We start from the raw sequence: 26562 nt of genomic DNA, 5'->3' as shown, positions 1-26562 counted from the left end.
ACCACACACTGGAACATGGTCACCTAATGGGGACCATACCCTTAGAGAAAACTGACTCTCTTCTTTGAGAAGCCATCAACTGTTCACAGCTCCTCAGGTCAGGGTCTGTGAAGGGGCTTTTAAAGCCCTTCCCACTCAGTGTTAGAATGTTGACTGGCTTGATCGCATGTCGGCAGCCACAGCTGCTGTGAGTTCACTGGTGTAGTGGTCCTATCCGCAGAAGACACTGTTTCTTCTGGGTTTTCCCTGACCTCTGGTTCTTAAAATCTTTCCGCCTTCTTTTCCTCGATGATCCCTGAGCCTTGGGGATGGGGTGTCATATAAATGTGCCATTTGGGACTGAGCATTCCACAGTCACGTAGTCTCTGCACCTTGACTAGTTGTGAGTTTCTGTGCTAACCACCATCACTGCACAAAGAAACTAAGAGTGGTAATACTCTACAGATAGAGAAAATTTAGAGGGCAGCTTGGTATTATGTCTTTTTAGCAAAATAATTTTAAAAAAAGTAGTAGGCTCACCCCTGGGGTGTGAGCTCCCCAGCCATGGGTTCTTGGGCAGATTTACAATACCAGGCATTTGCTTCCTTCTGTGGAGCAGGCCTAAGTCCAACCAGAAAGTGATTGGTTATCTCCATGACTTCTATGCCCCCCCCTTATCGCACTTCGCAGACGGAGAGTATTGCTGATAACTTACTTCCTCTCATAGCTTGTGTAGCACCTGTTACGAGAACTAGGCACCAGGGAGGAGCCTTCCCGGTCTTTGCCAGCTTGATTAGTGGTCTGTAGCCAATGAGTGTTGTGTTCAGAAACCAGATCTTACCATTAATATCTGGCCATCAACCAAAAGCCTCGATTTTATTTTTCCAGTTCTGTCTTTCTGAGGCAGAGTTTTGCTGGATAAACACACACACACACACACACACACACACACACACACACACACACACACACACACACAGCTGAAGTTTTTCTCCTGGTTCTGTCTGGCTCCCGTGTCCTCACGGTCCCTCAGCTGTTCAGACCCAAGTAAATACACAGAGGCTTAAAATTATTTTTAAACATGGCCATGGCAGGCTTCTTGCTAGCTAGCTCTTATATCTTAAATTAACCCACTTCTATAAATCTATATTTTGCCACATGGCTTGTGGCTTACTGGTATTTTTATATCTTGCTTCTCATGGTGGCGGCTGGCAATGTCTCCTCTATTCTGTCTTCTTCCTCTCTTACTAGTTAGAATGTTCCGCCTAATCTTATTCTGCCTCACCACTGGCCGAACAGCTTTATTTATCAACCAATCAGAACAATACATATTCACAGCATACAGAACGATATCCCTATCTCTCTCCCTCTCCTTCTTCCTCTCCCTCCCCCTTTCTCCCCCTTTCTGTCTCTCTCTCTCTCTCTCTCTCTCTCTCTCTCTCTCTCTCACACACACACACACACACACACACACACACACACACACACAGCCTGGTTTGGAACTTGCTTTATAAAATCTCATGTTGGCCTTGAACTCGCAGACCTCTTGTTTCATCTTCCCCAATGTTTGGGATTACAAGCAAATACAGCCATGCTCAGCTGGTTTGTTTACTTTATCTTACTTTATTTTTTGAGATGTGGTCTTTACTATGTAGCCCAGACTGGGCTCAAGCTCTGAGTCTTCCTGCCTCAAACTCCCTATAGCTGTGATTATAAGCATGTTACTATGTCTGCCTTTGAAAGTCTAATTCTTTATGAAAATATGATGATCTGATATGACTTTGTTTCCCAGAATTTTTCTCAGAACATCGTTGGGCAGTATGCAGTATCTTTTGATCATGCACATTATTTTATTGATGAAATATATGATACTTATATTCAGTGTTACACATGAAAGCACAGGGTAACCTTACATCATGACAGGTTTACCTGCTAAGTTAGTTTTAAAAAAGGAAGGAGGGAGTTGGGGATTTAGCTCAGTGATAGAGCGGTTGGCGCAAGGCCCTGGGTTCAATCCTCAGCTCCAAAAAAAGAAAAGAAGAAGAAGAAGAAGAAGAAGAAGAAGAAGGAGGAGGAGGAGGAGGAGGAGGAGGAGGAGGAGGAGGAGGAGGAGGGGGGCTGGAGAGAGAGCTCAGTGGCTAAGAGCACATACTTTTAAAAAAAGATTTATTTATTATTTTAATTAAGTGTATGTGGAGGATGGGTATATACACATGAATGCAAGTGCCCACAGAGGTCAGAGGTGTCTGATTCCCCTGGACATGGGGTTACAGGCAGTTGTAAACTGCCTCATGTGGATACTAGGAATCAAACTCAGGTCCTCAGGAAGAATAGTATAATACTATATACTATTAAAGAGGCCCCAAGTTAAGATCCTGACATCCATATCAGGTAGTCTACAACCACATCTAACTCCAACTCCAAGCAATCTGACAACCTCTGAGAGCACTCGAAGTCGCTTGTATATAACCACACACAGATACATAATTAAAAATCTTTTAAAAAATTAGTTTTGAATTTTATGTTATAGTTGAAGGATTACAGATTTATAATTTATCTTGCACTGGGGTATCATTTCTACCAATTGTCTTAAAAGTATTTGCTTTTACTATATTTGATACATGAAGCTTTGTATGACTGTATGACTGTGTCCATGCATACCTGCCTGTGGAGGCCATAGACTTTGGATTTCACGGAGCTGGAGTCACAGGCATTTGTGCATCACCCTTTGTGGGTGCTAGGAAGTAATCTCAGGTTCTAGGGAAGAGCAGCAAATGGTCTTAACCACTAAGCCACTTTTCTAGATCCATCATTTTTTTCCTTTAAAAACAAGATTTACTTATTTTTATGTTATGTGTGTGAACATGTTGACTGCATGTATACACACTACACGCATCCCTGATGCCCATGGAGGTCAAAAGAGGGCATTGTATCCCCTGGAACTAGAGTTACAAATGGTTGTTGTGAACTGCCATGTGAGTGCTGGGAACCAAATCTAGGTCCTCTGAAAAGCAGTCAGTGTTCTCAACCGTTGAGCCGTTGCTCTAGCCCCTCCTTTTGAAAAATTGATTCTGTGTGTGTGGGTATATGTGTGGGAGAGGAAGTCAGAGGACAACTTTGTGGAGTTGGCTTTCTTTTATGTGGGTTGTGGGGATTGAACTACTTTCACTAGGCTTATATTAGGTATTATTTTCTATTGCTGTAACACAACATTACACCAAGGCATCTTGTAAAAGAGTTTAATTGGCGTTAAAGTTCCAGAGAGTTACGAGTCAGTAATGGTGGAGCGAAGACATGGTGTCAGGCAGTTGCAGCAGCAGCTGAGAGAGCGTATCTCAACTCATAAGCAGAGAGCTAACTCAAAATGGCTGAGTCTTTTGAAACTTCAAAACTGGTCGCTAGTGACACACCTTCTCCAACAAGGAAGGTCATTCCTCCTAATCCTTTCCAAACCATTGGGGACTGAGTATTCAAGCATGTGAGCCTGGGGGCCATTCTCATTCACACCTCCACGCGCCTTTACCCATGAAGCCATCTGTGGCCTTCCCTTTGTTCTTTTGAGACTGGTGTCAGGAGGTAGCTTTGGCTGCTGTCTTGGTATTTGGCTTATAGACCACATGGACTTCAAATTTGTGGTGATTCTCCTGCCTCTGCCTCCTCTGCCCCACCATGCCTGACTAGTTTGGCTATTCTTGTACTTTGAGTTCTCCATTTGACTTTCAGAGCGAGCAGTTTTGAATTATGTGAAAAGCCCCTGGGATTGTGCTAATGAGCTGGGGGAAAAACTAACCAACCCTTCATGGCATTTGTCCTCTCATCTGGTAGCATGGATCACCATTTATTCCTTCATTCCTTCCTTCATTTATTTCTTGAGGTATTAGTTCATGTCTTCCTGTAGAGTTTTACATACTTGAGGATTTTTGTTATGTTTAAGGTCCTTTATAGGTTTGTTGCTGTTAGTAGGATTTTATTCTTTTGAGGCAGGATCTCATATATGTGAGTTTGCAGATGATGACCTTGACCCTGCTGTTTCTACCTCTGTGCTGCAGTGATTGGCATGTGTGTGTACAATATCCATTTTATGCAGTGCTGGGGCTCAAACCCAGAGCTTTGTTCATGCTGGGCAAGTCTTGTTTCCAACCGAGCTATAGCCCCAGCCTGAGTTTCTTTATTTTTAAATTAAAAGCTCATTTTCTTCTCTGTCTCTCTCTCTACTCCTTTCCCCCTGTGTGTGTGATACATGTTTGAGTGTTGGTGGTGGTCAGCTTCAGGTGTTGGTCCTGGCTTTCACCTTTTTTGAAACAAGTTGTCTTGTTCTTTAGCTGGCCCCTGAACTTGTGGGAATTTTCCTTTCTCTGTCTCCCATCTCACCATAGGAGCAGTGGGATTTCAGATGCATGCTATTGCATACAGCTCACTGAGTTTTGGGGATATGACCCCATGTTCTTATCTTTGCATGGTGAGCACTTTACCTACTGATCCATTTTCCTAACTGTAAAAGCTAGTTTCTAATGGTTATTCCCAGTGTACATGAAAGTATTGGTACTTAAATATTAATCTTGTATTGGACTAGTATATTTAGCTGTTATTAGTTCTGATAACGTGTTGAAGTATTAATATTGATATATTGATCTTATGTCTGACTAATATATTAAGTTTTTTTTATTAATTCTGATAATGTATCCATTATTGATATTTATTCGTTGATCTTATGTGAATAATAGTCTGAGTTCCCTTATTCAGATGTGTCACTTTGTAATTATCAGTTGATTCTTTCCCTTTTTCAGTTAGAAAAACATAACATTATGGGTTATCTGATTTTTAAAGCCATGAGAATACTCAATGAAAGGAGGTTCTTCCCCAGATAAAGGTAATAGAACATTTCTGAGAAGGGAAATATTTATTATTGGGGATTTAATGTGTGATCTTTTCATTACAGATATGGCATAAGATATTTCTTCGAGATTGGACAGCTGGTGACCTGCTATTTCTCATGGCTTTAAGCTGATTTTATAGCCATAGAGAAACCTCACGGAATTGTGTTGTTTTCTGCTTTATACCATTTCTGGCCTCAGAGTTCACCCTGCAACCATGTATGGAAGCGCTCGATCAGTAGGGAAAGTGGAACCAAGCAGCCAGAGTCCTGGACGATCACCTAGGCTTCCACGGTCCCCTCGCTTAGGTCATCGGCGAACAAATAGTACCGGAGGGAGTTCTGGAAACAGTGTTGGAGGTGGTAGTGGGAAAACCCTTTCAATGGAGAATATACAGTCCTTAAATGCTGCCTACGCTACATCTGGCCCTATGTACCTAAGTGACCACGAAAACGTGGGTTCGGAAACACCTAAAAGCACTATGACACTTGGCCGTTCTGGGGGACGCCTGCCTTATGGTGTTAGGATGACTGCTATGGGTAGTAGCCCCAATATAGCAAGCAGCGGGGTTGCTAGTGATACCATAGCATTTGGAGAACATCACCTCCCTCCTGTTAGTATGGCATCCACTGTACCTCACTCTCTTCGTCAGGCAAGAGATAACACCATCATGGATCTGCAGACACAGCTGAAGGAAGTATTAAGAGAAAACGATCTTTTGAGGAAGGATGTGGAAGTAAAGGAAAGCAAATTAAGTTCTTCGATGAATAGCATCAAGACCTTCTGGAGCCCAGAGCTGAAGAAAGAGCGAGCCTTGAGAAAAGATGAAGCTTCCAAAATCACCATTTGGAAGGAGCAGTACCGAGTTGTGCAGGAAGAAAACCAGGTTAGTTTCATTTGTATATTTATCTCTACAGGCTGAACCCATGTATATAAGTAAAAGGAGGCATTCCTTTTCTGTCCTGTCTTAGATTTCCCCCATCATCCCCCCGCCCCCCCAGGGTTTCTCTGTAGCTTTGGAGCCTGTCCTGGACTAGCTCTGTAGACCAGGCTGGCCTCGAACTCACAGAGATCCACCTGCCTCTGCCTCCCGAGTGCTGGGATTACAGGCCTGAGCCACCACCACCCGGCTTCCCCCATCTTTGTTTCTTTATTTTTTATTTATTCTTTTTACTTTAGAATTCTGTTTCTACTTTCTTAGTCTTTTCAGATTTGGTCTTGTACATGGTCTACAGGTGTGTTCAAGCGAAACACTCACACACACAAATTAAAACAAACAGAAAATCTTAAACCAGGTGGTGGTGGCAGCATATACCTTCAATCCCAACACTCAGGAGGCAGAGGCAGGAGGATCTCTGTGAGTTCAAGACCAGCCTACAGAGTGAATTCCAGGACAGGCAGGGAGGGCTACACAGAGAAACACTGTCTCAAAACAAACAAACAAACAAAAATCTTAAAAATGTTTTGAGTACTGCCTTGACTATATAGTGAGTTCAGGGCTAACTTGGGGTTATATATTGAGACTTCGTCTCAAAATTAAAAGCAAACAAACAGGACTGCAGACAGTGGAAGAGCAGTTTCTTAGCATATGGTAGCAGATTCTTGGACCTGACTCCCACCTTAGATTGTTCTGAGTGCTCCAGGGACTTTTTGGTGACACAGTTATATTTGAGTCATCTCTGCCCTTGTAAGTAACCCATCACACATATTCTTGTGAGTAACCTTAATAAAAAAAAAAAATTCATTGGTTCAAAGAGGGTAAATAAAAGGTTCAGTATGTTTTAAAACTGTAAGTCAATCCAGAGGGCCCCCCCCCCCTTCAGTATGTAGCAGGCTGGTGTGGGGCTCTTCTGCCTCCACTCCTAAATGCTTAGATTCATATTAGCTTGTCTTACCACTGGTCTAAGATGATCTCTTCAAGAATAGGTTCTTTTTCCTCTCAGGACATAAATTTAAAGCAGATTTGGTGTTAACCAAAGATAATATTGAATGACCTACTCATCAATGTGCCTTGCTGAAAATATAATGACCAGTAAGGTAGTGTTATTGTCAAATGATTTGGAAATGTCTATTTTATTATATTTTTGTAAAGATTTATTTATTTATTATGTATACGGTGTTCTGCCTACATGCATGCTTGCAGGCCAGAAGAGGGCACCAGATCTCATTACAGATGGTTGTGAGCCACCATGTGGTTGCTGCGAATTGAACTCAGAACTTCTGGAAGAACAACTAGTGTTCTTAACTGCTGAGCCATCTCTCCAGCCCATAACTTACTTTTTTTGTTTTTTTTTTTTTGTTTTTGGTTTTTGGAGACAGGGTTTCTCTGTAGCTTTGCGCCTTTCCTGGAACTCACTTTGGAGACTAGGGAAATGTCTATTTTATTGAGGGAAAAACTAATTGGCATAATTTTTGATTTTGAAATAAATAAAATATTTTATGTTTATGCTTTAGAAAGTATGGGGGTTGGGAGAGAAATTGAGTGTAGTATCCTTTCTCTAATTATGCTACATTTAAAGGTAAAATATTTAATCTTTTGAGAAGACAATTATGGGTACTTACCAGTTTTCTGGAAAAGAAATGGTTCACAAGTTTTTCATGCCAAGAAAACCATTGTGTGCTGAAGAGGGTGAGCACCGCCTTATCTGGGTCCACCCTGTGCCCTAATTAAACACCAGTGCACACCAGCGCTGGCAGAGACATTCTTTCTGCACCACTGTAATTACCATAGAGTTCTAAAATTGTGTAACTTTGGTCCAAAAAACAAAGGGTGCAATTTTAAAGACAGTGCAGTGAGATGCAGAGACTGAGGATGCTAATTAATAGATTATAGTCAGCTAGCAGTGGGCCCCTAATTAAATAGTGCGTTCATTATCCTCTTCATAGCTCCCTGAGGTCAGACATCTTTCATTTGTAAAGAAGACTGGTTTATTAGCCTTTATAGCAATTAAATACATTTCTGTATTTCAGTTTGAGGTTGTGGATTTTGGTCCATTTTAAATGTTTGATCTGATTGAGCTGGGTCCAGAATCTCATCAGTATAAAAACATGTTTGCTTAGGATTGCCCGGTGTGCCTGGTCCGTCATTCGGCGTTCTCATAGAAGCTGGTTGCCTTCTTTCGCGAGGTTCTGACGCGCACACTCAGGGTCTGGAGAGGAATTCTTCTGCCTGCTGAGCCATCTCCATAGCCCTAATGTTTCCTTTTTGCAAAGAATATTTATTCTTTTAGGATTTGAGGCTTCTTTTCTTCTATTGAGGTACTGAGGATTGAATCCAAGGTCTTCTACATGATAAACAAATGCTCTACCATGTCTATACCCCTAGCCTAGCATTTTAATTTTAATTTTATTTACTAGACCTTTGCATGCATGGAGATGTAAATGACTATGAGACATTTCTTCTTGTAGAGTTATATTTGCTTATCTGGAATGTAGCAGGATAATTGGGAAAAATATTCAGTGACTCAAAAAAAGTCGCATAAATATCTGATATGGATTACTTGTAAAGAAATTAAGGTTATTTTCCAAAGAATTGGAAGTTTCTTAGTCTGTTATTTCTCCTCTTCAATTCCATGGTGTAATTTAAAATTTAATTTTTGTTCTTTAGTTTTCTGAGACTGGGCCTTACTACACTGGCTTCTGATTTTTCTACTGGGCGTTGAGTACCGGGGCCTTGTTTATGCTGGACAGGTGCTGTACCACTGAGTTACAACACTTGTGCTTTCATTACAGCACAACAGAATTGTTTCTAAGGATTTACTAATTTATCATAAATTTTCAAAACAGCAGCTTAAGTATGATTTGGAAGACTCACTTTTTATTCTCTTTTGGCAAAAGAATCAGGAAATGTGCTTAGTAATTAGTCAGAGTAATCCTTAGTTTCTGTAGTACTCAGGATCAGGGTGCCAGCCTTTAGCGTGGTAAGCAAGCACTTTATCTCTGAACTTTTCCTCAGTCCTAGCTATAGTAATCTCCGTCTTTCCTGTGAATTCCAGGGGTTAAATTCAAGTTAACATTTTTTTTTTTTTGCCGGAGCTGAGGACCGAACCCAGGGCCTTGCACTTGCTAGGCAAGCGCTCTACCACTGAGCTAAATCCCCAGTGCCCCCCCCCCCCTTTTTAAAGATTTCTTTATTTTGTGTGTATGGATGTTTTACATATGTGTATATACACACTCATGCACTCACTGCAAGTGTGCCTGGTACTGGAAGAGGTCACTGGATTCCCGGGAACTGGAGTTAAAGAAGTTTTGAGCCATCTTTATGGATGCTGGGAATGGAATCTCTTAACCACTGAACCATCTCTCCGTTCCCCAGGTTATCAGTCTTCTTGGCCAGTGTTCTTATTTGCTGAACCATCTTGTGGCTCCTGTTGTAGTAATGTTGGTCAGGGAAGTTGTCGTTTCATTTTACTTTTCAAAGTCAACCTGTGCCTGGAACCTGACATCCCTTTATGGGTGCTGTTTGTGTCCATAGATGTGTTGGAGGCCTCTACAAACTGGTTTACAGAAACAGTGGCTGAAGAAACTAATGAAGAGAAATGGTTCTTTTCTTTCGTGGTATTTTTATTGTTTATTTTTAGCTCTAACACTAGGTAAATTAGTGCAAATATTTGGGTTTTAAATTTTGAGTCCTTGGAGGAATGTATTTTCTTTAAAAAAAAAATGTCTTAGCTGGGCAGTGGTGCACACATCTTTAATCCCAGCACTGGGGAGGCAGAGGCAGGCAGATCTGAGTTTGAGGCCAGCCTGGTCTACAGAGTGAGTTCCAGGATAGCCAGCGCTAAACAGAGAAACCCTGTCTTGAAAAAAACACAAAACCAAAATTCTTTATGGTTCATTTACTTATTTTTTTCCAAAATGGGAGTTAAATTCATACACAAAATCCTTTAATTATAGTTAAACAAGATAATAAACAGATACATGGCCAAGTAAAATAGGCCTGTTAAAAATTACATAAGTAATGAATTAGTAAATGTTAATAAAATGTTAGTTTTAGATATTTATTAAATGAAAACATCTTATTCTTGAGTTTCAAAAATCTTTAAAAACATTATACAATGCATAAATAATGTCACAAAATGTAAGGCAAACCAGCTGGTATTTTGGGTAATCTTGCAGTTTATTAAAAATGTAATAAAACTAGTAGACATTTATTCGTAGTAGTTTCCTGAGGATTTCTGTTTTAAGCCCTTTCATCTTGTCCAACATGTTTAAAAATTAACAAATACAAAACAGCATTTTTTCTATGGCATTTTATTTTTATTTTTTATTTTGTTTTTTTCTTTCAAGACAGGGTTTCTCTGTGTTGTTTTGGTGCCTGTCCTGGCCTCGAACTCACAGAGACCCACCTGGTTCTGCCTCCTGAGTGCTGGGATTAAAGATGTGTGACATCACCGCTTGGCGCTTCTATGGCATTTTAAAACTTAGAACGTTTTATAGCCGGGTGGTGGTGGTGCACACCTTTAGACCCAGCACTTGGGAGGCAGAGGCAGGTGGATCTCTGTGAGTTCGAGGCCAGTCTGGTCTACAGAATGAGTTCCAGGAAAGGCTCCAAAGCTACACAGAGAAACCCTGTCTCAAAAAACTAAAAAACCCAAACAAACAAACAAAAGAATTTTACATTGATAAACCAAAGGCTTCAATGGACTGACAGCTAGGTGTATGGAACGGAAATGTGTATGAAATATGTGTAGATAAGACAAATGGCTTTACTTACTGGATTAGGGACAGAAATGCAGCTTCTTAGCATTGAGGCAAAGCCAGTTGCACCCAGGACCTTGCAGAAGTCCATGCAGCACTGAGGGCACCAGTGTGAGCAGCACCTTGAACTCTAAGGAGCTGCTGTCATAGTCAGCATCTCACACAAATCCTGAGTGTACTAGGAGCCATTGCTAGTTTCTAGGTGAGAGAAACACCCTTCTGCAACAGAGTAACGCTGTGAGGAAGTCTGCCCGAGCAGGACATGTACACTGAAGCAGCAGCACACCCATGTCACCCTGTTGTCCAGCCTGTCTTTCTGATGACCCACCACGTCCAGAGGAACCACTGGGCACACCATCCTGGCTTCTCTGACCAGGCTCTGACACTGGTCTCCTTTGAACAAACCAGTTAATGTTTAAATTTCAGTTTTGGTGTCATATGTGTAAATATGGTTGGTTGCCTCTGCCATGACTCAGAAAGACACAGGAAGCCATCAGCATCTACTTCATGAATTTTGGCAGTAGTGCTTTGGGATCATTAAAGCATTTCACTTCAAATCCTAGATCCGAAAACCTTTGAGTCAGGTTGTCCATGTCTGATTGGTACCCTGCCTCTCAGAGTGTCAAGTGCCAGAAGAACCTCTTGTGATTGAAGATTAATGCAGTTCTTCACCTGTTGTAGTCCATCTGTACTGTTCTGCCAGATCAGACGTTTCCCCTTTGTAGAAGGCATCTGTTCCTGTCATGCTTTACTCTCACCTGTGGGCAGTCTCTGGAATGTATTTTCTTAAAAAGCGTTATCTATTTGATAGAGGAATCAGTTCATGGCCAGTGGTGGCTAGATAGCTCTTTGACAGCTGTCTACATTTTTTAAGCCATTCTGTTATTAAACGTGAGTGAAATAAAAGGATACTTGTGGATAAATAGAAGTTTGCCTCACCCTACACCCACTTACCTCTTTTCTTTTCTCCCTACTCTTAAAACTTTTTAACATTATAATTTTAACTTTACTATTTTCTTTGTGTGTGCATGTGTATTTGTGTGTATATGGGCACATACATGCTACATGTGTGTAAAAGGCAGAGGACACTTGAAGGACTTGGATCTCTTATGTGGGAGTCTGCTGGAGTCCACCTCTGACCTGTCAAATGGTTCTTGTAGGGAGGAGAGAGGAATGAGGAAATGATAGATAGAAAGATAGAAAGGGACGATAAGAAAGACAGAGACACAGGACAGCTTCTGGAGGGCCCTCCTGGGTCAATACCCAGTCGCCTCAAGGTTTATTCTAAAGGGCTTTTTATACACTGCCAAGGGGAGAGGCAAAAGACCTCCCCTTTCAATACCAAAGCACAACGTTCAGCCAAGTGTAGACCCTTCGGAATACCTGGTAACCAGGCCTGTGGCCACGGCAGCCCCTTATGCAGCTCTGCTGGGTAAAGCAAGCTCAGATCCTCTGACTTTGAGTAAGGTCTTACTAGGGAGCCCCTGTGGGCCTCCACACTCACTCTTATTTTCCCCAGCTGGGTCTTGGGAATTGAACCCAGGTCAGCAGGTTTTGTGGCAGCTGTTGAGTCACCTTGCTGTCCCTCCATGCCCCCAACTTTATAGAGATATAATTGAGTTTACCCTTGAAAATATTATTTCTTTGTTTGAGAAGAAGAATTTGAAGAAGCTGGTAGTAATTTGGACATGGCGTGACTGACATTCACGCTGTTCTAGAGCAGCAGAGGTGACAGGGATGTCTGTGGAGAGGAGGTGGACGTTTGTGAGATGGTTTTGAAGAAGGACTCGGACAAAGACCGATAGCAAGAAGGACGTGTTTGTGGTATTACTGGATTAGAGTAAGACATGGTTCAACATTTGAATGGAGGTTTTTCATAAGCTTTTGGAAATAATGTGACCAATGGGTGTGACTTCAGGTACTTGGATGTGAATATTATAATGTGTGCATGTTAATGTTGGGGATTGACTGGAAGTTCCGAAGTAGAGGCTGGTGTATGCCTGTTTACCAGAGCAGTGCCAGGAGGGAGGAACTGTTAGATGGCAGAGCTTTACATGGATTTTTTTCATCCAGATAGTTTTTGTGTTTTGGTTCAATAAATTATGGTATTTTTCTTTGAAGGCAGATACTTTGACAATCTCTGAATTTTCTGAAAATCACTGTGCACTAAAAAGTTAAGTCTGTCTGTCTGTGGTGATCTCTCCTAGTCTTTCATTCTACTTAACAAGTACATTGGAGTTTGTATGATGAACTAGGAGGAAATTTCTGAAAACAAGAAATATTGTAGAAAATGTGCTTTCAGTGAAGAAACAGTTTTGTATTGGAAATGTTCTGTTCTTCTTCTAGAGACAAAATTAGAAATGCTCTTCTGAACCAATTTTATGCTGCTGTGTGCATCTCTAAAAATACTCTTTTCTTTTCTGTCCGAAATTGGGAAGTTAATCCTTAATACAGATTAAATACTTTCACTTATCTTTGTTATTTGCAGTAATGTTCATTGAAATTTTTCTTTAAACTGAGTGTAGTGGCGAGTTTCAGGTTAGCCAGAGCTGTCACAGAGAGAAACCCTGTCGAAAAAACAAAACAAAACAAAACAAAACAAACTATATATTGTCAGTCATACACCATTTTCGTTATGCTAAGTGGGAAATCATAAAATGTTTTATTAAAAAAAGAACAATAATTACACCTTTAAATGTTAGTATAAGTAACATTTTAAAAATGTAACTAACATTTTTTAAAAATGTTCAAACTTGTGTCTGATAGCTCATGTTTATTTCTTCAGTGTCTGGCAGCTTGTCTTGAAGTAGATGAATAAAATTAGACCTCACACAAACAGGTAATCAGAAAAGACATTGTCTTTAGATAGTTGAGTGTTTGGTTTGTGTTTGTCTTTTGAGACAGGGTTTCTCTGTGTAGTCTGGCTGTCCTGGAACTCACTCTGCCCACCTAAAGGCATGCGTCACCACCCCTGCCCAGTTTATAATTGAGGATTTTTAAGAAATTCAGAATTCAACAAGTAGTACATTTATTGAAATATACCTTGTATGTGATAAAATATGGTGAGATTAAGCATATAATTCAAATTTACTGAGTCATACAACCATAATCATATAATCAATCTAAAGTCATACAATTAAAATCATAATCCAGCTTTAGGTATTGGGAATGTACTCAATGGTAAAGCATCACCTTGGTTTAGGCTCTGTACAGCTGAAACACCCAAACAACAAGTTTTACTTTTATTTTTTTTTCCCCCGAGTCAGGGTTTCTCTGTGTAGCTTTTCACCTTTCCTGGAACTTACTCTGTAGACCAGGGTGGCCTCGAACTCACAGAGATCCGCCTGGTTCTTTCTCCCGAGTGCTGGGTCTAAAGGTGTGCGCCACCACTGCCCGGCTCACGTGGTAGTTTCTTAAAGTTGCAGTTTAAATCCTAAACCATCATTGGCCAATGAACTTTCCATGCTTTGTTGTGCTAAATGCTTTAGGGTTTGCCTTGCACTGGGAAGGATCTAAGGTTTTCCTTATCCCCAAACTAGGTATATAGTGATGATGATCTTGGAACTATCTTTTCAAAGTTTTGTGTGTATATGAAAATTTAAATTAAGACTCTTTATTACTCTGTATGGGTGTGTGCATGATGTGCTTGCTCTCTTTGTCTCTCTGTCTCTCTTTCTGTGTGTGTGTGTACAGACTTAAGCACTGCAAAGGATGTAGGGATAGAGAGGCATAGTCATTTCTGGAGGTCTGTTTTAGCAAAGTAGTTATTAGAAAGTGTTGTAGAGTGCCACAAGTGAGAGAGCTCAGTATCAAAGGGCTCTGAACACTGGCACACAGTGCACATTGACACCCTCACACCCCTGCTTGTGCTTGAAGAACACAGTGTCATCTTCTCTATGCCGTCAGGCTTACAGAGTTCTGAGCCAGTGTGAGTTAAGCCCACAACTATGTTTCTGTTAGTTATCTTAGTAGAATTCTTTGAGATCTCACTTTGAGTGCATTCCCCCAATTTAAGATTCATTTTTAAAATCAAGTTGACACTGCTGAGCATGATAAACACATGGCTATTGAAATTTCAAGATTGTTATGATACAAGTCAGCCTTTACAGGTAAAGTGCAGTCTTCTTGTAAGTTTCACCAGTTCTGTTTTAAGGACTTATTTATTTACTTGTTTTGTGTGTGTTCATGTGAGCTAGCGAGCACAGACATGTACATGTGTAGAGGTCAGAGGCCAGCTTCTTATGAGTCCTTTCTTTCCTATCTTGTTTTGAGGCAGGGTGTCTCATTGTGTCTGTCACTGCTGTGCTGTGCTGTGTATGTAAGCTTACCTCCTATGTGGCCTTCCCACTGACTCTCCCATCTCTGCCTCCTGTCTCACATAGAGTGCTAGGATTATATAGATGCCTGCCATCCTCTGGCTTAATTTCACATGGATTCTAAACTCAGGTTGCTCACACTTGCTCCACAGGTACCTTTATCTGCTGGACTATCTCTCTGGATCTTACCAGTTCTTAAGTGAGGACAATAAACTTTTTTTGCTTTTTGAGACAGGGTGTTTCTCTGTGTAGTTTTGGTGCCTGTCCTGGATCTTACTCTGTAGACCAGGCTCGCTCTGGCTCGAACTCACAGAGATCCACCTGGCTCTGCCTCCTGAGTGCTGGGATTAAAGGTGTGCACCACCATCAACTGGCGAGGACAACAAACTTTTTTTTTTCTTTTAAAGATTTATTTATTTATTATGTATACAGAACCGGGTGCCAGATCTCATTACAGATGGTTGTGAGCCACCATGTGGGTGCTGGGAATTGAACTCAGGACCTCTGGAAGAGCAGTTGGTGCTCTTAACCTCTGAGTCACCTCTCCAGCCCGACAATAAACTTTTTTTTTTTTGGTTTTTCGAGACAGGGTTTCTCTGTGTAGCTTTGTACCTTTCCTGGAACTCACTTGGTAGACCAGGCTGGCCTCGAACTCACAAAGATCCACCTGCCTCTGCCTCCCGAGTGCTGGGATTAAAGGCGTGCGCCACCACCGCCCGGCTCCGACAATAAACTTTTAATTGTTGCAATGTTTAAGTGAGATTAAAGGAAATAGTATGTGTAAAATTGTGGATAAGAGGCTGGATGTGGTGTTGTGTGCTTTTAATCCCCCGACTTGGGAGGCAGAGACAGGTGGGTTTTTGAGTTGGAGGCCAGTCTGGTTTGCATAGTGAGACCCTGTCTCAGAAAACAAAACAAAAAAGCATGGGCAAGACTGTCTGACATAAATATGCAATAAATGTTTAGTTGATTGAAAACTTAAATATTACATGAATATAAATTTTATGTATTTTCAGTATAAAAGAACCTTATAATTTGCTACTACGAGAAAGCCATCAGTTGCATGGGACATGTAAGGTCTTTAAGAAAGTGGGTCACAATGCGTAATAAACATTGTGGATAACTACCATGGGTAGCAAATCAGCCTTACTACTCCTGAAGGAGTTACCAGAACTTTGAGTAGGGCAATTAGTTTGCAGGCTTTTCAGTTACAGTGATGTTCATTATTTAACATTTTTATTTCCATAGTGACTCATCTGTGAATTATAAAGTGCTTTCCCAAAAGGAATGTAATACTGCTTGAATTTCCCCCGCTGCCCTGAGTGTGTGTCATGTTCTACTGTCTCTCCACTCCTATAGTAAGGAGTTTCTGGCTGGTTATTTAGGAACAAAACACTGCCAGTCATTTTCACTATGTGTTCTTGTGTGAAGAAACCTTAACCTCCTAAAGGCCATGGAGACCTCTTTAGTGTAGTCGACATTCAGTGTTTACATTTACTCATTCTGCCATTTTAAACTATCCCATTTTCCACTCTTTTTAAACTTTCAACAAAAAATTTTGCTGAGGCTGGGTGCTGGTGGCGCATGCCTTTAATTCCAGCACTTGGGAGGCAGAGGCAGGTGGATCTCTGTGAGTTCGAGGCCAGCCTGGTCTCCAGAGCGAGTTCCAGGAAAGGTGCAAAGCTACACAGAGAAACCATGTCTCAAAAAACCAAAAATAATTTTTTTTGCTGAAACTGTGTATAAATGCATACCATTGAAACACAAACTATGTTCACATTCTAATTATTTGTTTTACTTACATTAAAACTGGCATTGCATGTGACATACCTTGATTTTTAATATATTCTGCAATAGTTCTGTCCATGAAAATGTTCTTGTAATCATACTGTTGCCAAATATGTGTCTGAGTGTTAATAATATTTTAGATGCTACTAATCACTGTTAGAGAGCACTTGTGGATACCACAGTAAATACTTTTTGTTTTGGTGTGTGTGTGGTGTATGGATGTGTTCATGTGGACTTGCACATGTGTGTGGCTTTTATGTGGAGATGAAAGGTTGACATTGGGTGTCTTTGTCAGTTGTTTTCCACTTTATTTTTAAGATTTTACTTATTTATTTTTTATTCATTCATTCATTCATTCATTCATTCATTTATTTATTTATTTGGGGGTGGTGGTGGTTGGCATATGACACAGTGCATGTGTGGTAGTCAGAGGATAACTTTCTACCATGTGGGTTCTGGGGAATGAACATTAGGCTTGGTGGCACATGCCTTTCTCTGCTGAGCCATCTCTCTGGCCCTTCACCTTATTTGATTGCAGTAGGGTGTTTCATTGGACTTAGTTCATCTATTTAGGTAGCCTCTCTGGCTAATTAGCTCCAGGGATCCACTTGTCTGCCTACACCCCCCTCCTGTGCCCAGCTTTTTATGAGTGCTTGGAATTCAAACTCAGGATCTGGTGCTTGCTTGACAGGCACATTACCAGGTGACTCCTGCCTCTCTAGATGCTTTTATTTACATTCTTTATAATTTTTTTGAAATTATATAATTGCATTTCCCCCTTTCCTTCCCTCCAACCCCTCCCATCCACCCTCTCCTTGCTCTCTCTCAAATTCATGGCCTCTTTCTTTAGTTCTCCCTATCTGCAACCTGCTCAGTGCATGTAATGTTACCTGTGTGTTTGTGATCCCAGAGCTGACCACTTGATATTGGATAACCCGTTGGAGGGCCCTTCCCTGATGAAGACCATTTTTTCTGTCTCTGCATTCCCTGTTGTCTGTAGTGCTCTGTTAAACATTGAGACCCCTCTTTGATGGTAGCATGCTCATTGGTGTTGTCATTGTTCAGATCTTGTTTAGGTAGCCATGTTGATGAGACTTAATGTGTGTAGGCTCTGACATTTCTAGGTGATAATGGCCTCACAGTAAACTTTCTGTTTGTCTCTCATTTGAGTTTTCTGCTCCCACTTCCTCCATGATCCCAGAGCCTTAGATGTAGGAATTGTGTTGTAGATAGAGCACCGGGGACAGGGCACCACAGGATCTCATATTCTGTGCATTTTGGATTAGTTGTGGTTTGCTGTAATAGTTTTGTCTTTTGCAAAGATAAACTTATGTGATGAGGGATGAGAACCACACTTACCTGTGGGTATAAGGTTAAATATTTAAAATGTAACTAGTAATTTGCTAGCTTAATAAATGGTAGTTGTAGATTCACCTCTAAGATCCATGACCTCCTAGCTCTGGGTGGTTGGATAGGTTTCTAGTACTAGGCATAGATTCTTCTTGTTGAGTGGGTATATTATTTCTAATCTTCACAGTAGTCCTATAGGTAAGTGATTTATAGATGAAGGAAATGAAAATCAACAGAGGGACATGCGGACTTTTTTGTAGGTCTCACTCTGGTTAGCAACAGGTGTTTATCTGGTTACAAAGCCAACTAAAGTATGATTTTGATATTTTCATTTTAGCACAACAGAGTGAAATGTTGGTGTGTGTTTAAAATATTTATTGGGGCTGGAGAGATGACCCAGTAGTTAAGAGCACTTGTTGCTCTTGCATAGGCCCTGAGTTCTGCTCCCAGCACCCACATAGTGGCTCACAACCATCCCTAACTCTAGTTCCAAGGGATATAATACCCTTGTCTGGCCTCCGTAGGTACTCAGCACACATGTGGTGTAATCAGAATATCTATACACAAAAATTAATTAAAAATAAATTAAAAAAATTAAAATATTTGTCAGCAAGACATTAGAGAGAGTTTGTGAACCTCTAATGGGTTGCTTCTGATTGACCTGGACCAGCAGTTCATTCTTCAGTGACATGGTCCTGATGGGAGGTACCAGGGGATTGGAAAGCTAGAAAAGATTATAGGTGGAGTCACTAAGTCTTACACAGACTTTGTCTTATACAAGCAGGTTTATTAAGAAGTTTTAAAAAATACTCATTAAGTGCATTAAGAGTCATCCATATTTTAATTGGAGATGAAATTCCAAAAATAGAATTAGGAGTATGCTAGGATCCCTCACTGCAGAGGGTTCACATTGAGAGGAGGAGTTGAGGGGATAGGGATCTGTTGAGATGTTTGAAATATAATTTGAGTAGTTTAATTAGTTGCTCTCTGTCAGCAGGGGTCATTGTCACATGTCAGTGCTTTTTCTTTTAAAGATTGTGTGTGTGTATGTGTGTGTGTGTGTGTGTGTGTGTGTGTGTGTGTAGAGGTAGGTAGGTAGGTAGGTAGGTAGGTGCACATTAGTCCGGAGTCCCCAGAGGCCACAGGAGTTGGAGTTACAGGAGGTTGTGAAACACCTGATTTAGATATTTAACTGGTCCTCTGGAAGATCCATATGTGCTCTTAATTGCTGAGCCATCTCTCCAGTCCTACTTTACTTGTTTTAATCAGGCAGAGAGCATTAGATTAACGATTCCCAGACTTGATGGAACATCTTTAAAAATACACATTTGTTTATCTTCTTGGTATGTACATATATGCCATGGTGTGCACGCTATGCATGTGGAAGTCAGAGGACACCTTAGGGGAGTTGGTTCTCTCCTTCTACCATGAGGGTTATAGGACTCAAACTCAGATCACCAAGTTTGGTGGTAAGCACCCTTTTCTGACAAGCCCCTTTCTCTGGTTCCTGATTTAGTTATGCACACCAATAAAAATGTAAAAAGTAGGAAGAAATAGGGAATAATGATAAGACTGGCCTGAGTTTGTTAAATAAAAATAACATTTTCTGTTACTGTTACTTTATGAAAGAAAAGATAGTAACATCAGAAGAATTAGAATTGAATAAAGGAGGTATGTGGCTCAGTGAGTAAAAGGGCTTGCTGCAAAGTTTGGTAACTCATGTCCGTCCCTGTGGCCTCTGTGGTAGGGGGAAAAGAAGTAACTCCTGCAAGATGTCCAGACTCCAGAGTGGACGGTGTGCCATGAGTGAGCTGCCTGGTGCGCTCTCTGTCTCCCTCTCCTCGTCCCTCTCTCTTCCTGCCCTCCCTTTCTCTCGTACACATACTAAGTAAATGCAATTACAATTATATGGCAATTTTGTGATGGCTTGATGAGAATTTGGCTGTGGACTAGCTTTGAGAAGCATTGATGTGTACTAGGAATCCATCAGATTATACTCATTGCCCTCCCCCGTTGCTCCCCCCCAGAGTGGGGGCAGGATTTGTACTTCCTGCAAACTAAGCATTGGTTTTATGTTTAATTGGCTGAAAAATCAAATTTGTGACACAAATATTGTATGAAAATTCAGTCTCCAAAACTTTATTACAACAGTTGTGCGTATTCATGCATTGTCTGTGCTTTCACAGGAAGCTGGTAGTGTGCATGTGACCTTCACAGAGCACGCTTATTGACATGGTGTAGACAATAGGATTAATATGCTGTGTAGTGTTCACAAAGAAACATGCCCTGTTTTATGTGCTCTGTATGAGATAGGTAGTGTCTACTCTTAATTTATTGAACTGGCAGCTGAGGCTAAGAGAGAGTGGACTGTCCAAGGCAACACCGACAAGTGGCAGAGACAGAATTCTAGCCCAAATCTGTGCCTCCACAGTGCTGTGTAGTCTTACAACACCTAACATTTCTTCACTTCTACACTGACTGTTTTAGAAAAAGAAGAGGAAAGTATCTTGTTTATTGTGGTTGCTCACAGTTATCCCTGAAGAATGAATCCAGCATTCATTACCTCATGATGTGTGAACATTCCATTTATTTTTGTTTGATTCCATGGGTTTTCCCCAGAGGTTTGTTGACTGAGTTGTTGTACTTGGTGATGTTCTACTTACTGAACTTTTGAACAATAAGTATATAATTTCTGAACCATGAAATACTTCAGTTTTTATATCATTAGGATAATACATTAACTATCAATTTTGGGGAAGGTATCTTCTGTTCTTCATCCTCCTCATGAATTAACATATTATATTGTTTTAAAGGAGTATAGATATACCTCTCAAGTCATCAACTTAGACTAAAAACATTTATTGAAATACATACAGAGGCCAGGAGTGGTGGCACATGCCTTTGAACCCAGTACTGTGGAGCCAGAGGCAGGTGGATCTCTGTGAGTTCAAGGCTAGCCTGGTCTACACCGTGAGTTCTAGGATGGGCAGAGCCACTCCAGGGTTAAACAGAGATACACTGTCTCAACAAAACAAAACAAAAATAAAATACATACAGAAGTCACCAAAAAATAAAAATTTTAAATATGATTCTTTTTAATTAAGAATTCTTGTTTTCATAGAATATGTATGCTTATGTGCCAAGTCTGAAGGAAAAAAATTAGGTTACCAGTAACTGTATATTTAGATAGCACTATCAAACAAATCTCTATTTCTCTTAATTTTTTTTTACATATTTAATTAGTATTTACTGGTTTATTGATTAATTAAAATTTTAAATTTTGTTAGTATATTTATTTGTTCAAAACAGTTCCTTCAACAAGACAGTCCTATTATTGACCCCAGATTCACTGTAAGTAGTGAATTTCACAGTGTTATGTAGGAATGTAAATCAGTGCCCACAGAGGGAAAAATGGATGCACCAGAAGAAACGGGATCTACACAAGACAGCCAGTACAGAAGTGAACACAAGTGAGTCTGTGCAACAGACTGAATAAATTTTGTGGTGTGTATGTGTGTGCATTTGTGTGAGCATGTGTGTTCTATGGTGCTTATGTGGAAGTTAGAGGACAACTTAGGAGTCAGTTCTTTTCATCATGTAGGTTCTGGGATCATACTCAACTAATTGGGCTTGGCACCAAGCACCATCATCCACTGAGCCGTCTTACTGGCCCACTTTTTTTACTTTGAGAAAATAAGGCTTTCAGGGGAGGAAAGCAGGCTTCAAACACTGCTTGAATGAAAGGATATTTACAAATAAATGAAAACTCATAATGATTCATATTTTACAAAAATGTTTTAAAATTATTTTTATTTTTACTTTTGGCATCTCACTGTAGAGCCCAGGATGATCTTTGAACTTGAGATCTTCCTTCCCCAACCTTTAGAGTGCTGAGATTGCACATGAATGCCACCATGTCCAGCTTAAATAATGTGTTAAAGGTGGCTTTCTTACATTCTAGATACTGCATACGTTGCTGATTTAAATCAAAAGAGGTCTTCGGAAGGTGGAGAGATGTCTCAGTGGGTAAAAGCACTTGTTGCTCTTCCAGAGGACCTGGTTCAGTTCTCATTGCCCATGTGGTGGCTCACTATCCCTACCTCCAGTTCTAGGGTTTTTAACACCCTCTTCTGACCACCATGGGCACCAGGCACGCATGTGGTATATAGTCCTACATTCAGGCAAAACACTAATACACAATAAAAAGAAATAGAGGCCTAATGGCTTCACTCTTTCTGTATTAAAGTACTGTTTTTTTTTTGTTTTTTTGTTTTTTTTTTTGAGATTTAAAAGTAACAGGAAGGCTGAGGCAGGAAGACTGTTGCAGCTATAAAGTTAATCTGGGCTTCATAGTGAGAACCCAGCTGCTCAGGGATGCATAACCAGACCCTGTCTTAAGGAACAAAAAAAGAACAATAGCAATTAATATTCACATTATTGTCCAATGATTTTTACCTTTTTAAAGTTGAAAAACCAAAGAAGGGCTTAGATACAGATGTAGATAGATGGGGCTACTGAGATAGTATTGAAGTTGGCTTTTTGATTTGTGGGTTCATTTTTACCCTTCTACTTGGGAAGTTGATTTACTAAATAATTTTGAAAAATTTAGAACTTTCTTACAGGCTTGAAACACAATGTATGTGTAAACCTGATCAGAAGAAATTGAATTTGTTAGTGTCAGCAGATTTCTGATCTTTCATCCTCTCTCTCTCTCTCTCTCTCTCTCTCTCTCGCTCGCTCGCTTTCTTTTTGGTGTTTTTTGAGGCAGGGCCTTACACTTTAGCTCAAGTTGGTCCCTAGCCCATGGCAATCCTCTTGTCTCTGCGTTTGGATGCTGGCATTGCAGGCTTGAGGCAGAATGCTCCTCCTCTCCTCCCCCTGACCCCCTCCTCCCCTCCTCTTTCTTCTAGACTGTTGCTCTTTTTAATAGATAGGGTTACATTGCTGTTGTTTTCTTCCTTTTGTCCATTCCATTCATAATTTAACATGAGTAAATTTAAAAACTGCTGGCCATTACAACAGACAGCTACAATTAAAATCCAAAATTTGAGTGCCTAGATTGAGGTGGCATGTTACTGCTCTTGTGACAGATGGCTTCCTCCTTCCTTCCTCCTCCGCTACTTTTTTTTTTTTTTCAGAGACTAAATCCCATGTGCTCCCCGTCTTGGCTCTGGTTGTGTTCTGCCCACTCATTGGCTTCACAGGAACTCCAAATTGGATGTCCTGGCCACTGCCATTATAGTAGGAAGTGGATACAAAGTGACTCTTTGTGCCAAATGTTCATTTATCAGGAAAATGGTAGCTTCATAAAATTAAACATTATTCCTTAGTCATACTGATTAAAGCTAAATTTTATTTCTTTTTAAGAATATACTTTTAAAGTTCTATTTTATTGTTAATTATTTGTATATGTATGTGTCTGTATGTGGATATGTATACATACATGCAACTGCCTGTGGTAGCCAGAGGTGTCAGATCCTTCTGGAGCTGGAGTTATGGATACTTGGGAGCCACCTGATTTGGGTGTTGGGAGCTAATTCAGTTTGGTTCCAGACAAGAGCAGTACAAACTGTAAATGCAGCACCATATCTCCAGCTCCAGAATGTACTATGAAAATTGTTACTACACTTCTCTTTTGTGTGTGCTTGCATGCACATGTGCCAGAGTGTGGGCGCGGACATCAGAGGACAGATTGTGGCAGTCGGTTCTCTCCTTCCACCATGAGGGACACAGGGATTGAACTCAGGCTGCCAGCTTGGGAACAAGTATCTTTTTCCCACTGAGCCATCTTTAGGACCTTTAGCATATACTTTTCAGTTGATTTTCCATTGTGAATATTTTTAGTGGCATATTTATTACAAAATAGGTTTTTAAAATCTGAATTTAACGTAATCAGAAATTTATGGTGTGTTGTGCTACAGTATATTTGTTCAGGGCACTGAATGAGTAGACCTAATTGTATATATGTACATATTGTATTTATGTACTGACTAGCGCATAACAACAGCAGGGATTCTTTTGAGTTTATATTTGAGATAATCTTGTGTGGTCTAGGATATCCTTGGATTTACAGTCTGCTTGCCTAAGCCTTCTGAATGCGGGGATACAGGTGTGTACTCACTGCCATGCCCAGCCATGACAGAATTGAATATTACAGAGACTTAACTATAATTGAACCTGTGATGTATAGTATTGAACTTTTAAATTTATAGTGGATGTCACAACTCTCAATTCATGAGGACTTGCAAACTTTGAAGTTAGACCATTGTGTGATTGCTACTGCTGCTGCACCACCGCTGCCACTCCTCCGCTTTCTGAAGTTCATTCTGTTTTCTTAGTTTTGACACAGGTATCTCTATGTAGCCCCAGCTGTCCTGGAGATCTGCCTGCCTCTGATTATTGGGATGAAAGGCGCACACCATCACACCTGCCCTCTCATTCTTCCCCTTCTCTCTCACTTTCCTATTGATATGAAGAAAGAGACCAAGAGAGCTTATAAAATAAAGTGTTTAATTTGGGGCTCACCAGACAGAGTTAGAGTCCATGGCCATTATTTCAGGGAACATGGCAGCAGGCAAGTAGACGTGACACTGGAGCAGTAGTTGGTAACTTCCATCTTGTTCTGAAAGTTGGAGGGAAGGAAGGAAGAAGAGAGACAGACACTGGGAATGGCTTGAATCTTTGAAATCTCAGAAGCTATCCCCAGTGACACCTCCTCCCACGAGGCCGCAACTTACTAGTCCTTCCCAAACAGTTCCACCAGCCGAGGACCAAGTATCTGAACATGGGAGCTTGTGGGGAACATTCTCATTAGGGTAACTTCTCTGGCAGTCTTCCTGCCCAGTCCTGAGTGCTAGGATATGGCTCCTTGTAGGCTTCTGTCTTAAAATGTAATACTTATTTGTGTTTTTCTTTTTGTGTGTGTTTCAGTTGGATCTCCCCCCCCCCCCTCCCCAGTAAATTTACTTTCTACTTTGACTATTTGGCTAGCAAATTAATGTACTTGACCTTAGAGAGTACATAATTCAGCATTGAGACAAAATGAGTGTTAGCTGTTTTTCTCATGGGGTATCACTGCGTGTTCTGGGAATACATTGTGATTATGTGTGTGATTCCCAAAGAGAAGAAGGAAGAGATCTAATTGCATTCATTCCTATAAGATGACTGTTGGTATTTCAACATAGCATTGTCTAATCAGTATGTTAGTAAGTATGTATTGAGTGCCTGCCATGCATGCCAGCTAGCATGCTTGGTATTTTGAGGGATTTCAAAAAAGGAAAGCAGGGAAAAAGAGGAACAGATATGCACATAAAGAGTTTAGAATCATGTGAACATGGAGTATGCATATTGTGTGGTTTATAAATAGGAGTTTTTGGATCACTCAAATTTTAGAGTATTTTGACTTGGATACTTCAGCAGTGGAGTAACCTATTTTGAAGCTGTTTCCTCACATAGGTATAACTTTTTTATATAAATGAAATAGTTAATGTTGAAGATTTCCTTGAATTTCATGTTTTACATATAAGTGTAAAATTAGTATATCTGAAAATATGTATTTCCCACAATATTGATACTTACAAATTACTGAAATTGGAAGATGTTCATTCGTTAATACATTAGAGGGAACATGTACTATTAGTGTATGTCTGTGTGTATGTGTTTTGGAAGTAGTATAGCTTCATTATAGCATCATTTTAAAGCACAAACCATGGAATCACTAAGCTCAGAATGTAGAGAGAGATTCCCAATCCATACAGTGAAGATAATACTGTATCATGAAGAAAAGGTGGGATTAAATAAGTTAAGATTTGTGGAACATTTAGAATTGGGAATTACATGGAGTCAGTACCAGTTCCTGGTTACTGTCTTTTCATTGTAGTTTCTCTTGTCACGTTAATATTGATATAGAACCCTAGAAAGACCTTTTTTTTAGTGTGTTTTCTCAGTGTAGGGTTATTGATTAAAATTTTATTAATACTTTGTCCTTATAATGAACATGTCATATAATAAAGTAAAATATAATGAAGACTAAGATTAAGTCTGTACATTTATATGTCATTACAGTACAAAATATGGAATTAATCACTTGGAATTCTGTAGATTTTTGAATGCTATTGAGTGTACTTACTGTTTAGAATAATAACTGGATGGTGGTGATGCACTCCTTTAGTCCCAGCACTCAGGAGGCAGAGGCAGGCAGATCTCTGTGAGTTCCAGGTCAGCATTGTCTACAGAGTGAGTTCCAGGATGGCCAGGTCTACACAGAGAAACTCTTGTCTTGAAAAACAAAACAAAACAAAAAATAAAAAATAAACATGGGCGGGTGGGGGGAAACTTACAGAACCTCTTGTTCATATTTCTTCACTGAATCACTTACAAATCATATAATATTAGTGTTAAATTTATATTGATTGGCTTTTTTGTTTTATTTTGATTTTGGTTTTTCAAGACAGGGTTTCTCTGTGTAGTTTTGGTGCTGTCCTGGATTTCCCTCTGTAGTCCATGCTTGTCTGGAACCCACAGAGATCCACCTGGCTCTGCCTCCCGAGTGCTGG

General features: G+C 40.3%; 1 protein-coding gene across 10 annotated transcripts in view; it reads left to right on the top strand.

Annotated features, from left to right (window-relative positions):
- The window catches only part of Erc1 (ELKS/RAB6-interacting/CAST family member 1), a 340148-nt gene that overhangs the window by 23439 nt on the left and 290147 nt on the right, over positions 1 to 26562 (top strand). For all 10 annotated transcript variants that reach the window (XM_036180809.1, XM_036180807.1, XM_036180806.1 and 7 more), the window contains exon 2: positions 4919 to 5739. In XM_036180809.1, the coding sequence (XP_036036702.1) occupies positions 5071 to 5739 (669 nt within the window). In that variant the 5' untranslated portion in view covers positions 4919 to 5070. The remainder of the gene's footprint in view (positions 1 to 4918; positions 5740 to 26562) is intronic.

Source organism: Onychomys torridus, chromosome 3 (assembly GCF_903995425.1).
Source record: "Onychomys torridus chromosome 3, mOncTor1.1, whole genome shotgun sequence".
Classification (NCBI taxonomy): domain Eukaryota; kingdom Metazoa; phylum Chordata; class Mammalia; order Rodentia; family Cricetidae; genus Onychomys; species Onychomys torridus.
This window is presented reverse-complemented; position numbering and strand designations above follow the sequence as displayed.